Source organism: Bos indicus x Bos taurus, chromosome 8, assembly GCF_003369695.1.
Source record: "Bos indicus x Bos taurus breed Angus x Brahman F1 hybrid chromosome 8, Bos_hybrid_MaternalHap_v2.0, whole genome shotgun sequence".
Classification (NCBI taxonomy): Eukaryota; Metazoa; Chordata; class Mammalia; order Artiodactyla; family Bovidae; genus Bos; species Bos indicus x Bos taurus.
The window spans coordinates 28,175,634-28,188,842 of NC_040083.1; the positions used below are offsets into that span (position 1 = coordinate 28,175,634).

The following is a 13,209-nucleotide window of genomic DNA, read 5'->3' on the forward strand; positions in this document are numbered from 1 at the left end:
GTTTAGTAAAGTTAGACATTTGGTAAAGTTATCATTCTACTATTTAAGAGGCTATTTACCTTTGTCTTTAAGTCATCACTGAATTGGCAGTTATCTGAATTGGCTTCCCTGATAACTGAGTTGGTAAAGAATCCGCCTGCAATGCAGGAGACCCCAGTTCGATTCCTGGGTTGGGAAGATCCCCTGGAGAAGGGAAAGGCTACCTACTCCAGTATTCTGGCCTGGAGAATTCCATGGACTACAGTCCATGGGGTCGCAAAGAGTCGGACACGACTGAGCAAATTTCACTTTCTGGCAATTCTCTCAATTTCGTACACCTCTCTGCATTCATATTACATCAGTCTAAAATGTTTATGTTAAACATTCTGGCAAAAAATCTCAATAAGTAAGCATGATTTAGGTGCCAAAACAATAACTTTAAGAATCCCTTTGATAGTGATGGATGATACAGTATTTTTCTAGATCACAGAAGGTAAGAAAATCTACATACTAAAGGGTAAAGTAAAATTCTCTTCCCTTCCAAAAATATTTGAAGTTGTCCTCCTGAGAAAAGTCTATTTTATACATCATTCTTAAGGAAGTAAAGAAGCTGATAGAGCAACCATCCTCGTCAACACAACACAGATCTCAAATATGCAGCGATTGGTCACTGAGGTGCTCGGAAGCAGTCTAGAGTTTCTCAGATCTCCATAGGATATGTCATTAAATCTTCTCCTCCTGCTGGGTCTGACTTCTGGGGAAAAAAGCATATGGTATAAAAATTACTATATTTGGTAGTGAATACTAATGATTGCTCAGAAGGCTCATCCTTCAGTCTCTATGGCCTTTAGCATCTAGTTGGATATAAATGTGACATGCTTTGATTTGATTTAATAATCTTTTTGAATTTATGGTTCAGAATTAATTATATAAAGTTTATCTATAAAATCAGATACTCACATAGATGGAGAGACATATACATTTATTTCTGGTGTTATCCCATTAACAGACTGTAAAATTAAGGCAAGAAGACCAAGGTCTGTCCAAGGCAAAATTTACAAAGGTGCTCCTTCCCCTTTAATTACTAGGATATGGAAACAGATTTAACACAAACATACACACACAAGACATATATGTGATGTAAGGTGACATTGTTTTTCTACAATGTGAGAATTGGAAGCTCAATGATGTCATATGAATCATATTTTATACCTATATTGCCAATATCTTAATTACTATATGGAACGGCAAAAGAAAGTACTTTGAAACATGCAGAAATTATTCTATGATCTGTATAGAAACAACAGCATTTTCTGTGTTTTAATAAATTTGCAAGTTGAATTTCATACATGTTATATTACATTAAACAGGGAATGTTCTTTAATATTAAAAACCCAGAATGGTTAATAAAAAGAACTCCAAGGAAAGAATTAAGAGAAATTTGGTTAAAGATGTAATTTTACTTCATAGAAATAGCTTTCTAAAGATTTATATAAAGCTTATTATATCAGCCCAGCACTATGAGAATACACAGCATGACAGCCATAGTGCTGTGTTATCTCAGATGGAGTAAATCACTTGGTTGATTTGGCTAATACGTAAATAGTACACCAATTTTATTTACCAAGGCCAATTAACAAATTCTTAAAAATTGGGTATATTTGAATCAAATGTCACTGTAAAGTTAAGACAATATAGATTCCATAATACATACTGTTATTTTCTAATGTATCTATAATGAAACTCCATAATGAAACATAATATAAAATATGGATTTTTGTATCAAAACTCATCAGAAAGTACAGCTCACATCAGAAGTTAATATCACTGGGGAGTTAAATGATTAAAACAAAAACAAATAACGTATTACAAATAGCCTTTTGTTCTTCACTTACTATGATGCAAACTGCAAGGATTTAACCTTTAAGGGTTAAAGAGTTTAATCAATGTCAATGTCTGATCTTCTGAAGGCGATAAAGAACAGTCTGTCTAGCGATACCCAACAGAACATCACTTTGTCAAGCCACAAAGCACCCAAAAGCTTGTCAAGTAAGTTCCCAGAAACCTCTTTGTGGTTAGAACTCAGCTCCTTCTTGCTTGACCTATTATTTGATATTTGACCACTTGGTTGCAAGACACTTGCTCTTTCTAGCTGAAATGTCACTGGGGCATCTTGTCAGCTCCCCGACATCTCGGCCTGACATACAATTTTACTTTTGTGTGCTACAAGGCAGAAAATGCAGGGCAATGGCCTTGTTTTAAATTCTGTCAGCATCAAAGATGGGCGTCACTCTTGGGTCCTACCAACCACACAAACAAAAAAGGAGTCTATTTTGAAGGTCAAAACAGCCATTACCTTGAAGTTTTTCAGCTTATACTAAATACGTTACCTGCTGTACTGGTGTGGGAACTGTCCTTAAAAAGTGCCTAAACGCACCACAGACATCTTCCCAGCACAACTGCTCGACTTTCTTATCACAAGCAGGCTTGCTAAAAAGGAGGCGTTTTCAATGCCTGCAGGGACCAGATGCAGCAGTTAACTTGTTCAAATGGGCAAGTGGTATCATGTAGCTTTACAAGGAGCAACCTGACCTTCTCACATTGACCAGGAGTGACATTATTGTGCAGGAGGAGAAGCAGTCACATCATTTCTGTTTTGCACAACCTGCTTAAAGTTTGCAACTAAATGCTTGTCTTCAGTTGAGCTGACAAGAGAGAAGAGGGGGCTCAGTGAACCATGGCAGGGCTGCCATGAAATGACAGGAATCATTGGCATACATTTCAAATAGCTCTCTCAATCCTATTAAAGTATTGCAGTCCTGCTTTAAAATAGACAAGTATGAAACAACTTTGATAGATAGAGACTAAAATGGCTTATTGATTTTTTTAAGTCTGAAGGAAATTACCTAAAATGTGTCATTCTTTAACATTTAAAAATATGTTACATAAAAATGAGTAACTGTGATAATAAATAAAACTTAGAGGGGAAAAAAAGTTGGTTATTTCATTATTCGAGGAGACATAGATACCTGAACACATCAAGATATCACACAATTTTTAAAAACCCACGGCCACTTGAGCTGAAACAAAATTCAACTGATAAGAAAATCCCCCATCAAAACAATTTTAATTGTACTGTTAACTCTTCCTGCATGCTTTTTATTTCATAAAGTCATAAACCAATCTGAGCTGGTCGCTTGGCAGTAGCAGACATTGTCACTGGAGACGAGTTAGATGATGATGCCAGGGGCACAGAATTTATAAGTGTTTCCTTTAAGAAAGTGTAAGTTGTGTCAAGTTCAGCTTTCAACGGCAAAAAATCCCCAACATCAGTTGTGTCAGCAGGAAGAGCAGCTCTCGAAGGAATGGAGAGATTTGAGTGGTCTCGTGATCCTGTCTATGATACAAAAAGGAGAGAACAATAAACATAGACTTGAAAACTCCAACAGAGTCTAAACCCATAAACAGAGAAGTGGACCAAGAATCATAATATGAAATGGGGTGGAAACGGCAATTTAAATAATCTATATGATAATACATAAATATTAAATTATTTTCCAAGTTGTGATTGAACCTCATTTGTTCTACATCAAAAACTTGCCGGGACATCAGGAATTGGGCTAAACACTAAAACTTTGTAGAAAACTTTTATCAAGTTATTGAATCAAAAAGTCAGTACAAGCAGGCATTTTTGCCTCTTCTTCCATCCACTGGCAAATTACAGAAACCAACTCTAACAATAATGTTTATTTCATTATGCTATATGTGTGTGTGTGTGCTCAGTCGTTCAGTCGTGTCTGACTCTCTGCAACCCTCTGGACTGTAGCCCACCAGGCTCCTCTGTCCATGGGATTTTCCAGGCAAGAACACTGGAGTGGGTTGCCCTTTCCTCCTCCAGGGGATCTTCCTGATCCAGGGATCAAACCTGCTTCTCCTGCATTGGCAGGCAGATTCTTTACCACTAAGTCACCTGGGAAGCCCTCTATAATATATGCTATATAATTGGGAGATTAGACTGCTTAGAAAATTCATAACTATGAATATTTGTGTGTTTAAGTTATCAGCCTGACTTATTTAATTGAACAATACAGTACAAAGAAAAACAAGTCAATCCTTGCACCCTATAGAAAATAGCATACCAACATATAAAATGCCAATGAAATGAACTATTTGTCTTTACCTTTAATAATAATGTCACCACCCTATTTTAATGACTGTTCTATTATAAGCATTTGGAAATCATATACCAAGATATGGGAATGCAACATGAAAACAGTTTGTGACATATTTTAAAACATTACTGCTACCCAGAAATTGTTGGAAATCAAACTTAAGAAACCCACACACTCATGAAATACTTAAAAACATAATTAATATTTTGTTGAAGCTATACATTTAAGTCTTAAGTAACAACAGTAAACAGTAGTTAACCCTTAACATAAATGAAGTCTTACCAGTAAAGCAGATAGGTATTACCTTATGGCATTTATAGATAGGAGAAAAATAGTAATCAATTGTATGTCAGAATTTTCCAGATTCCCAGTAAATAAATGTTGCTGAAATAATAAGTCAAGTCCTAAGTGTCTCCATTAAAAAACACATTTATATTGCAGAGGTTTTAATAACAAAACATCTCTTTGGTAGATTCTCTTAAGGTTTTGACAACAAAATAGCATGAATGCTAAGGATCTGCTTTATTATGTCATGTTATACAAAACCGCTTCTACATGTGAAAGCGTGAAGGAAGCAATCTCTGGCTTCAGAAATATATTAGAAATTCAACTGTTGTATGCGTTACCATTTTTGTGGATTTTTTTTAAAACTACAACTGGAGAAAAATCAATGGCTGCATCTAACACCTAGTTCAGCAATTTTCTTTGATCTCCGTTCTTTTGATTTCTTGATTCTCCACTGCAAGCCTACAGCTGACGGAAATCATCTCTTTTTCTGCTGGAAGTTAAAAAGAAAAAAAAAAAAAAACAAACCCACCTAAAATGGCCACTCAAATGGCTTTATGAAGGAGAGGATTTAGCTTATCCTTGCTGAAAGAAAAGAACTCCCAAGGTCATATGTTGACCCTGCTTAGAAGTGCTGATGAGATTTCACTTGCACAACCCTAATGGGTGACTAGATCAGTTCAGAACCAGAACAGAGGCATCTCATTACATCAGAGGCTGGAGGTATAGATTCCTGCACTTTTCCTGCTGCTAGAACCATCTTTGGTGATTTTTTTTTAGCCCTGCATCTGAATTGGCAGCATTATTACTTGATCGATTTTGCTGCTGTAAAGACTGCAATGCCATCTGCTAACTGATTCTGCCAGACGTGGGGGTAAGAGGGACAATGGAAGAGCAGGAGATGGTGGGGCTGATTCTCTTCATAATAAAACTCAGAGCAATCGTACTATTTATTATGATCAAAGAGTATTGGCAGGCAAGCCTTCACAAGTTTCTTGTTACATCTTTATACTTCAGGTTCTGGTTTAAGAAAACTGTATATGTGCAGAATCAGACCAAGGAAGCTCAGCTACTCTCTGAGAAAATCTCCTTCTTGATGCTTTAGACTAGAGAAAGGTAACTGTGCCAAATGGATCAACCGCTCCTGTTAGATATATCTTACTCAAATCCATATTCTGTACTTGAAATTTCCTTTTCTGTTCTTATGAGTCCATTGACCTAACACCTTACACATGAGGAAGGTTATCCTTTAGGAAAGGTCTTTAACTGCTCACTTCCCCTTAATACATTCAGTGGATTTTAAACTCTACAAAGGGGCACCTCTTCTACTTTTTCTTGTCTTACTTTTTCTTATGTCTATTTTCCACCATGTTGCCTGAAAGTGTTTTTTATTTCTAATATACATTTTTTGACCAAATAACCTTGAAATGGGGTATTGAGTATGTCTTTGGTATTTCAAACCAAAGTCTCACTTTTTGTGTACCTGAGATTCTGATTTGAAACACTAAAGAAATAATACCTCCTAAGCATGGGAAACAACATTAAGAAGAAGAGGTTTCTGTATCATACAGCAAATCCCACTGGCTATCTCTCTTACATATGGTAATGCATATGCTTCAAGACTACTCTCTCAATTTGCCCCACCCTCTCATTCCCCTGCTGTGTCCACAAGCCTGTCCCTAGGCCTGCACCTCTATCCGGTACTCTGTGACAACCGAGAGGGGTGGGATGGGGTGACAGTCGGAGGAGGGTCAAGAGGGAGGGGACACATATATATTTATGGCTGATTCATGCTGTGGTATGGCAAAAACCAACACGATATTGTAAAGCAATTATCCTCCAATTAAGATTTTTTTAATGGAAAAAAAGAAGAGATTTCTTCGAAGATTTGCACCCCTTGAAAGACAAACCCTCCATCAAGTAAACAGAATTACTTTTGTGTAAATGAAAATAATTGTTTTTCTGTTACTGAGGTCATTTGCTATACTGCATGCACTGCTAGAAAATAATCTTTTCTGTGAAATACAATAAAATTTGATTTTAAGTCACTTAAGAGCTTAAAAACAAACTCGCAAAAATTCTGGTGAGATCTTGATTTGAAAATATGATGTTAAAGTAACAAGTAAATATGTTGTAAATAATATTCAGAAATATAACACTTTTAATATAACACAGAAAGTAAGAGACAGTTAAATAACTTTTTATCAGAGACCATTAAAAGTTAATATTCACCATGTGATATTATATTTTAAATCTGTGGTCATTTAAGCTACTTTTTAAACTGCTGAGGTGTTCTAATAGTCTCTCATGTAAATCAAAATTTAGGCAATTTTTTAAAAGGAAATTAGCTACCTGAAATAAAAGCTAGGTGTCATGTGAATCTTTATGGAGGCACTTTTATTTACTTAACAAGCTGTAAATGATTCTATTTGAGCTGTTATAGTCCATCAGTTAAAATATATATTCACAATACAAAATATGTCTACTAAATTTCTGTATTTTAAAAATCTTATGAAATATAGTAATTAGACATGTCCATTAACCATTTTTCAAGACTTTAATATCTCCATTTTCTAAGGGTGTTTTTTAACAATAAAAATAAATACAGCACTAGTGTAATAATAAGATAATGACTAAACTGTCTATATATCAAAGTCACTTTGCAGACCAAGGCTTCTAAAACAATGACTGTCTCTAAGCCATCTGTCTCCCGTGCAGCATTTACGATAAAGTTAAGTCTTCCAGAATCCAGTAGTATAAAAAATGAGGAGTGATTTAATTTAGTAAGCCTGAATAGTATTGCAAGGAGATTATGCCAGGCAAATAGTATGGTGAATGGAGTATTGGACTAGAGATCAGAAGACTATATTTTTCCCTCCCAGTTCTGTTACAATTCAGCTGTGTCATTTAGGTGAGTGAATTAGTACTCCTAGGTCTCACTTCCTTTGCCTAAAACAATGAAAAGCAGATGATACCACTCTAATGGCAGAAAGTGAAGAGGAACTAAAGAGCTCTCTTAATGAGAGTGAAAGGGGAGAGGGAGAAAGATGACTTAAAATACAACATCCAAAAAACTAAGATCATGGCATCTGGTCCCATTACTTCATGGCAAATAGGTGTCGGGGGGGGGGGGGGGGCGGCGGATGGAGTGGAAACAGTGACAGATTTTATTTTCTTGGGCTCCAAAATCATGATGGATGGTGACTGCAGCCATGAAATTAAAAGACACTTGCTCCTTGGAAGAAAAACTATGACAAACCTAGACAAAGTATTAAAAAACAGGGACATCACTTTGCCAACAAAGGTCCAGAGTATCATGTATGGACGTGAGAGTTGAACCATAAAGAAGGCCTAGCATCAAAGAATTGATGCTTTTGAACTGTGGTGCAGGAGAAGACTTCTGAGAGTCCCTTAGACTGCAAGGAAATCAAAGCAGTCAATCTTAAAGGAAATCAACCCTGAATATTCATTGGAAGGACTGATGCTGAAGCTGAAGCTCCAATACTTTGGCCACCTGGTGCAAAGAGCTGACTCACAGAAAGAAACCCAAATGCTGGGGAAGACTGAGGACAGGAGGAGAAGGGGGCAAGAGAGGATGAGATGGTTGGATGGCATTACTGACTCAATGGACAAGAGTCTGAGCCAGCTCCAGGAGATAGTGAAGGACAGGGAAGCTAGGAGTGCTGCAATTCATGGGGTTGCAAGAGTTGGATATGACTTAGTAACTGAACAACAGGACTCTTTCTAGCTCTGAAGTGCTGCATGTCCACCATGATTGCAACCCATGATAATGTGTGGCATAAGGTTAACACCTAAGTTTTGTGAATACCATTAACCCATAATCAGAGTTCCTAAACATAATTCTTCAGATTTTGAGAGGATATAGATGGGCCACTCTTAAGGGCAAGGAATACATACTGCAGATGATTCTTTAAAAAAGCCAAACAGATAATAAAATTAACCATAGTTTAGACGATGTGGCTACATTCAATTAAATTCTGTGATACATTTTTTATTACTTCGACCTCCATGATGATGTTTTAAGCTCTGTAAATTATTGACTGATTTTAAGTAGAGTACGCAGCTCTACATAAACTGATGAAGGAATCAAAGTACCCACAAGAGGGCCTTATGAAGAGGCTCCCTTGCCATTTCTACTTTAGCTCCTAATACGTTCTTATCACTAGAGTCTTAGTAATCAGAACACAGAATTTTCTTCCTTCCGAATGCTTCAAGTTAGTTAACCAAATTTTACCTATTTTCCACTTTGGCCATTAGGCCTCATAGGATACTACAGTTTATACAGTCAGAGTTGACAATACTTACGGGTACAGTTTTCTCTTGTGCAATGCTTAGTTATGCACCTCAGATATCTGTCTATCTATCTGTTTATTCATTCAACCACACACACATATACATATACCTGATAAATATAGCTACACACATATACCTGCTATATATATATATATATGTGTGTATATAAACATACACACACACACATATATATATATATATCCCTGCTAGCACATCATTAAATATTTATTCCTTGAAGCCATCAATTATAACTTTGAGTTACCAATACCAAACCTGTAGAAATATTTTACACATTCCTCCCTCCATAAGTTATTAAAACCTTAGTACAAAAAAAAAATAAATAAATAAAACCTCAGTCCAGACCAGTTTCATCTTCAGTTCACTAACAAGATAGGCTAGGTGGGGATATGTGAGTCAGCAGAGCCCTGTAAAAGAGTCTCCAGAGAGAGAGGGAACACAATCTGAGAAGTTTAGACACCTAGAGATGAAAAAGAAAGGGCAATCATAGAGGGAGAAACAAATCAGAAAAGAGAGGGAGAAGATACTAATAGCCAACTCGATTCACATCACAGCAATTTACTCCTCAAGCAGACATTTCACATTCGTTCGAAAGCCAGAGTTCTTAAGTCAGTCTGGTTCAGTTTCAGCCTCAACGACTTGGCTAATGTGGTAGATTAATTGGATTATGCCTTCCTTACAAGCATGCTCTTTGCCATGTGACATGCAGTTGTTTGCAGCCTGGTTCACAAGCACACTGCTGCCCTACCCTGCTCGTCTAGCATTTCCTCACTTGTACTCTATAATCTGCTTACATGGACTTGCAGATTATTACACAGGCTTGAGGCTTCCCTGATAGCTCAATTGGTAAGGAATCCATCTGCAATGCAGGAGACCCCAGTTCAATTCCTGGGTCGGGAAGATCTGCTGGAGAAGGGATAGGCTACCCACTCCAGTATTCTGGCCTAGAGAATTCCGTCCATGGGGTCGCAAAGAGTTGGACACGAGTGAGCGACTTTCACTTCACTTCACTTTACATGGACTTGTGAGTCAGGAAATAAGATGTTCCATAGCTCACACCTGCCTCCAGTCTGTTCACTGTCTGGTATACACCTCTCTCCTTTGTGGGATGAGTGTGCCTTCTCTACCTTTCAGACTCTGCCAAGGTTCCCCTCTTTGTAACCCCTTTTCAGCTCATTGCCACACACTTCCCCAACTGCAGTGAGCTGCTACATTCAATCACATGTTGGCATTCCTTTGTGAACATTTTTCTGTTTTCACTTACTTCATTCATCACCCAGAAAACTATGAGCACCTAGGGTAATGGAATCATGGCTTTGTATTCCTAGCACTTAGAAGAGTATCTGGAAACAAGATTTCCAACTGATGAATGAATAAACAAACCACTCATGTTATTATTTCATGATTTTGGTTTTATATTTTGTATTTGGTTATTTCACGTATATACAGATTATGTCGCAATTAGAAGTAGCAGAGTGCACGGGAAAGAATTCAGGCTTTGAAGCTGAAGAGGCCTCAGGTTCTGAGTCTGCCATGTACTCACTATGTGATCTAAGACATGTTTCTTAGCCTGTGTGAGCCTGCATCTTATCCATTATGTATGAAGACTAATCCTTCATGGAGCTGTTAACAAGGATTATGAAATAATATACCAAAAAAATGCATAACATACAGTAGCTCCCCTTCGCCTCTCTTTCTACTCTTCTCAAGTGATAATAAATTCCAAATTTTGAACTAACATGTATGAACATAAATGTCAGGCACTGTGCTAGGTTTAGCTTTATAGGCATTATCTCTCATAGCCACTCAAGGGGAAGGTACTGCTACTCTTAATTTTATAGTCTAAGAACCAGGGATCACAAGAGTGGCAAGCACTGCTCCACACTGCACAGTTTGTTAAGTGGTGCAAAGGGATCCGACTCTTGATCCATGATTCTTCTCCCCTTATGCCTGGCCACCACCTTATCACATCACCCAAAGAAGACACAGCCTCAGGCTTATGCATATCCAGAGCTATTTCATAAAGACAGCAAGGGCTCAACAAATCTCTGTGAAAGTGGAAAAGAAAAGCAGGTAGATTGTACTAGAGGTTAAAAATAGATGTTTCTCTTTTCGATGATATGGTTTCTTATAGTCCACTTGAATATCCACAGTACTGGAGTAAATGAATAGATTTTATGACATTTACATAAAATCAAAGTTCTAGCCCTTTCACCAAAGAAGCTTATATGTTGTTACATTCAGAGATTACACTCAGTGCTGAAGTTTTAAATTACACTATAACATTTAAACTTTAATTTTAAATTGCTTTAAAGATGTCTTGTGCCTGACAAGATAACAATTCCCATTTTCTTCTCTTGGATGTTTAGATTTCCTGACATGATTGAGGTTGGAAAAAGAGTCAAAGAATTTTCCCAGATGGCTTTTGTTCTTTCTTTTCCTACGTTCCTTCGCACCCTGTGCTCCCAGTCTGCTCCTTTCCTGGCAATTCTGATGCACCTGATGGTACAGAATACTAGAAACGGCCAGAAAATTCAAGAGAGACCATTTTCCCCCCCTGGATCTTAAGAATGTAAAATTTTCAAACAAACAGAATGTGAAAAGTAAATATATCCATACACTCATGTATATTAAAAAGGGGCAAAAATTGGATAAATAAAAACTTATGCTTAATTAATTGAATTAATTAGTTGAATAAATAAACTTATTCGAAAATTGCCATTGCAAAACTGAAATGAAAAGCTGATAGCCATAGGGTAGTTTTCTTAAATCACAAAAAACTTATGAAAATCAAGAAAAAGAAGAACCTAATTAGAAAATAGGCTCCAGATAGTGCATTTATTAATACTGAATTCATCTGTAACAGGAAACTCAAAATGTCAGTGGCTTTAACAAGATAGAAGTTTATTTCTCTCTAATATAGCTATATGAAGCTACCAGGAATCCAGACTGCTTCTACCTTGGGTTCCACAGTCTCAGTATTTGGCTTCCACCTCCAGGATCCAAAATGGTTGCTCAAGTTCCAGCCATTATGTCTGCATTCTAGCCAGAAGAAAGAAGGACAGTAAAGGAGAAGGTATCACTTACATTTGAAAACACCTCCTAAAATCAGAGTACTTTTGTTTACACCCCATTGGCTAGAGTTTAGTCATGTGGCTGACTTAGTTTCAGGGCAGCTTCCCCCTGCCCCTGAATGGCCTGGGTAATAGAGGTTGAATTACAAAGAAAGAATGAGAAAAGAGGTCAGGAAACCACTGACAGCCTCCACCTCAGATATATATTGGCTGCTTGGTGGAGGACAGAGAAATACAATAACCAATAAACATATAAAAAAGAGGTAAACCTCATTCACAATTAAAGAAACGCAACACAAAACGTGACAATGAAAGCTTACTTTCTGCCTATAAAATAGCCAAAAATTTAGATGTCTGATGCAACCCACTACTAAGAGAGGGAAACAGGCAAGTTCCTAGCACGTAGGCTGGGCTGTACTCTGGTGCAAACTTTTGGGAAGACAAAGCTTACATTGTACCTGTTTTTGATCCAGCAACTCCACTGTTAGACATTTCTTCTATGGCTACACCCACAGAAGCTCACCAAGATGAGCATACAGATGTATCCATCAAAGAATTCTTTTAGAAAAACACTTTTAAAACGAAACTGAAGTGTTAAGTGAAGTATGATACAATCACATTATAAACAATTTTGAAAACTGATGTAAATATGTAAGTACTGATGTAGAAATACATCCAAGTGAAATAAGATTCAAAACAGTGCATGCTCATGCATGCGCATGTCTATGTGTATGTATAAAGAGAAAGAACCCATTTGTATTAAAAAAAAAAATACATAAATAAGTACAGGGAGTTCCCTGGCAGTCCAGTGGTTAGGACTTTGTGCTTCCACTACTGGGAGCTTGAGTTCAATCCCTGGTTGGGGAACTGAGATCCCACATGCTGCAGAGAGCAGCCAAAAAAAAAGTATAAACACATACATGAATACATATATCTTTTCTTCTTTCTGGAAAGAGAATCACAGAATCTGCTAATTATTTATAGAAAAGGGGAATAAACTGGAGTACGTATTATAAGGGAAAAGCTTTGAAAGTCCAAAATATTTTCTTTCTGTGTTTTTTTTATCTTTAAAACTACTGAATCACCATCAAAGGTTTTAAACTGGCAGTTCACAAAAGTCAAAATACAACTGATTAACAAACAAATGGGGAAAAATGGTAACTGCCAATAGTAATCAAAAATATAAGGGAAATGAGATGTTTATTACCAACCAAAATTCAATTTAAAAAATTGTGATAACTGATGTTAGTGAAGGCATTAAAAAACAGGCATTCACAAATTGCTAGTGATGTATGAACTGATTGAACCATTTGGACTATAACTTGGCAACTGTCTTGAAATAGTTAATGCTATTTGACCCAACAATT

At 36.9% G+C, this 13,209-nt stretch overlaps 1 protein-coding gene across 6 annotated transcripts in view; it reads right to left on the bottom strand.

Annotated features, from left to right (window-relative positions):
• Nucleotides 1–940: 940 nt before the first annotated feature.
• Nucleotides 941–13,209, bottom strand: part of CCDC171 (coiled-coil domain containing 171) — a 341,520-nt gene continuing 329,251 nt past the window's right edge. For all 6 annotated transcript variants that reach the window (XM_027549190.1, XM_027549194.1, XM_027549191.1 and 3 more), the window contains one exon: nt 941–3,376. In XM_027549190.1, the coding sequence (XP_027404991.1) occupies nt 3,152–3,376 (225 nt within the window). In that variant the 3' untranslated portion in view covers nt 941–3,151. The remainder of the gene's footprint in view (nt 3,377–13,209) is intronic.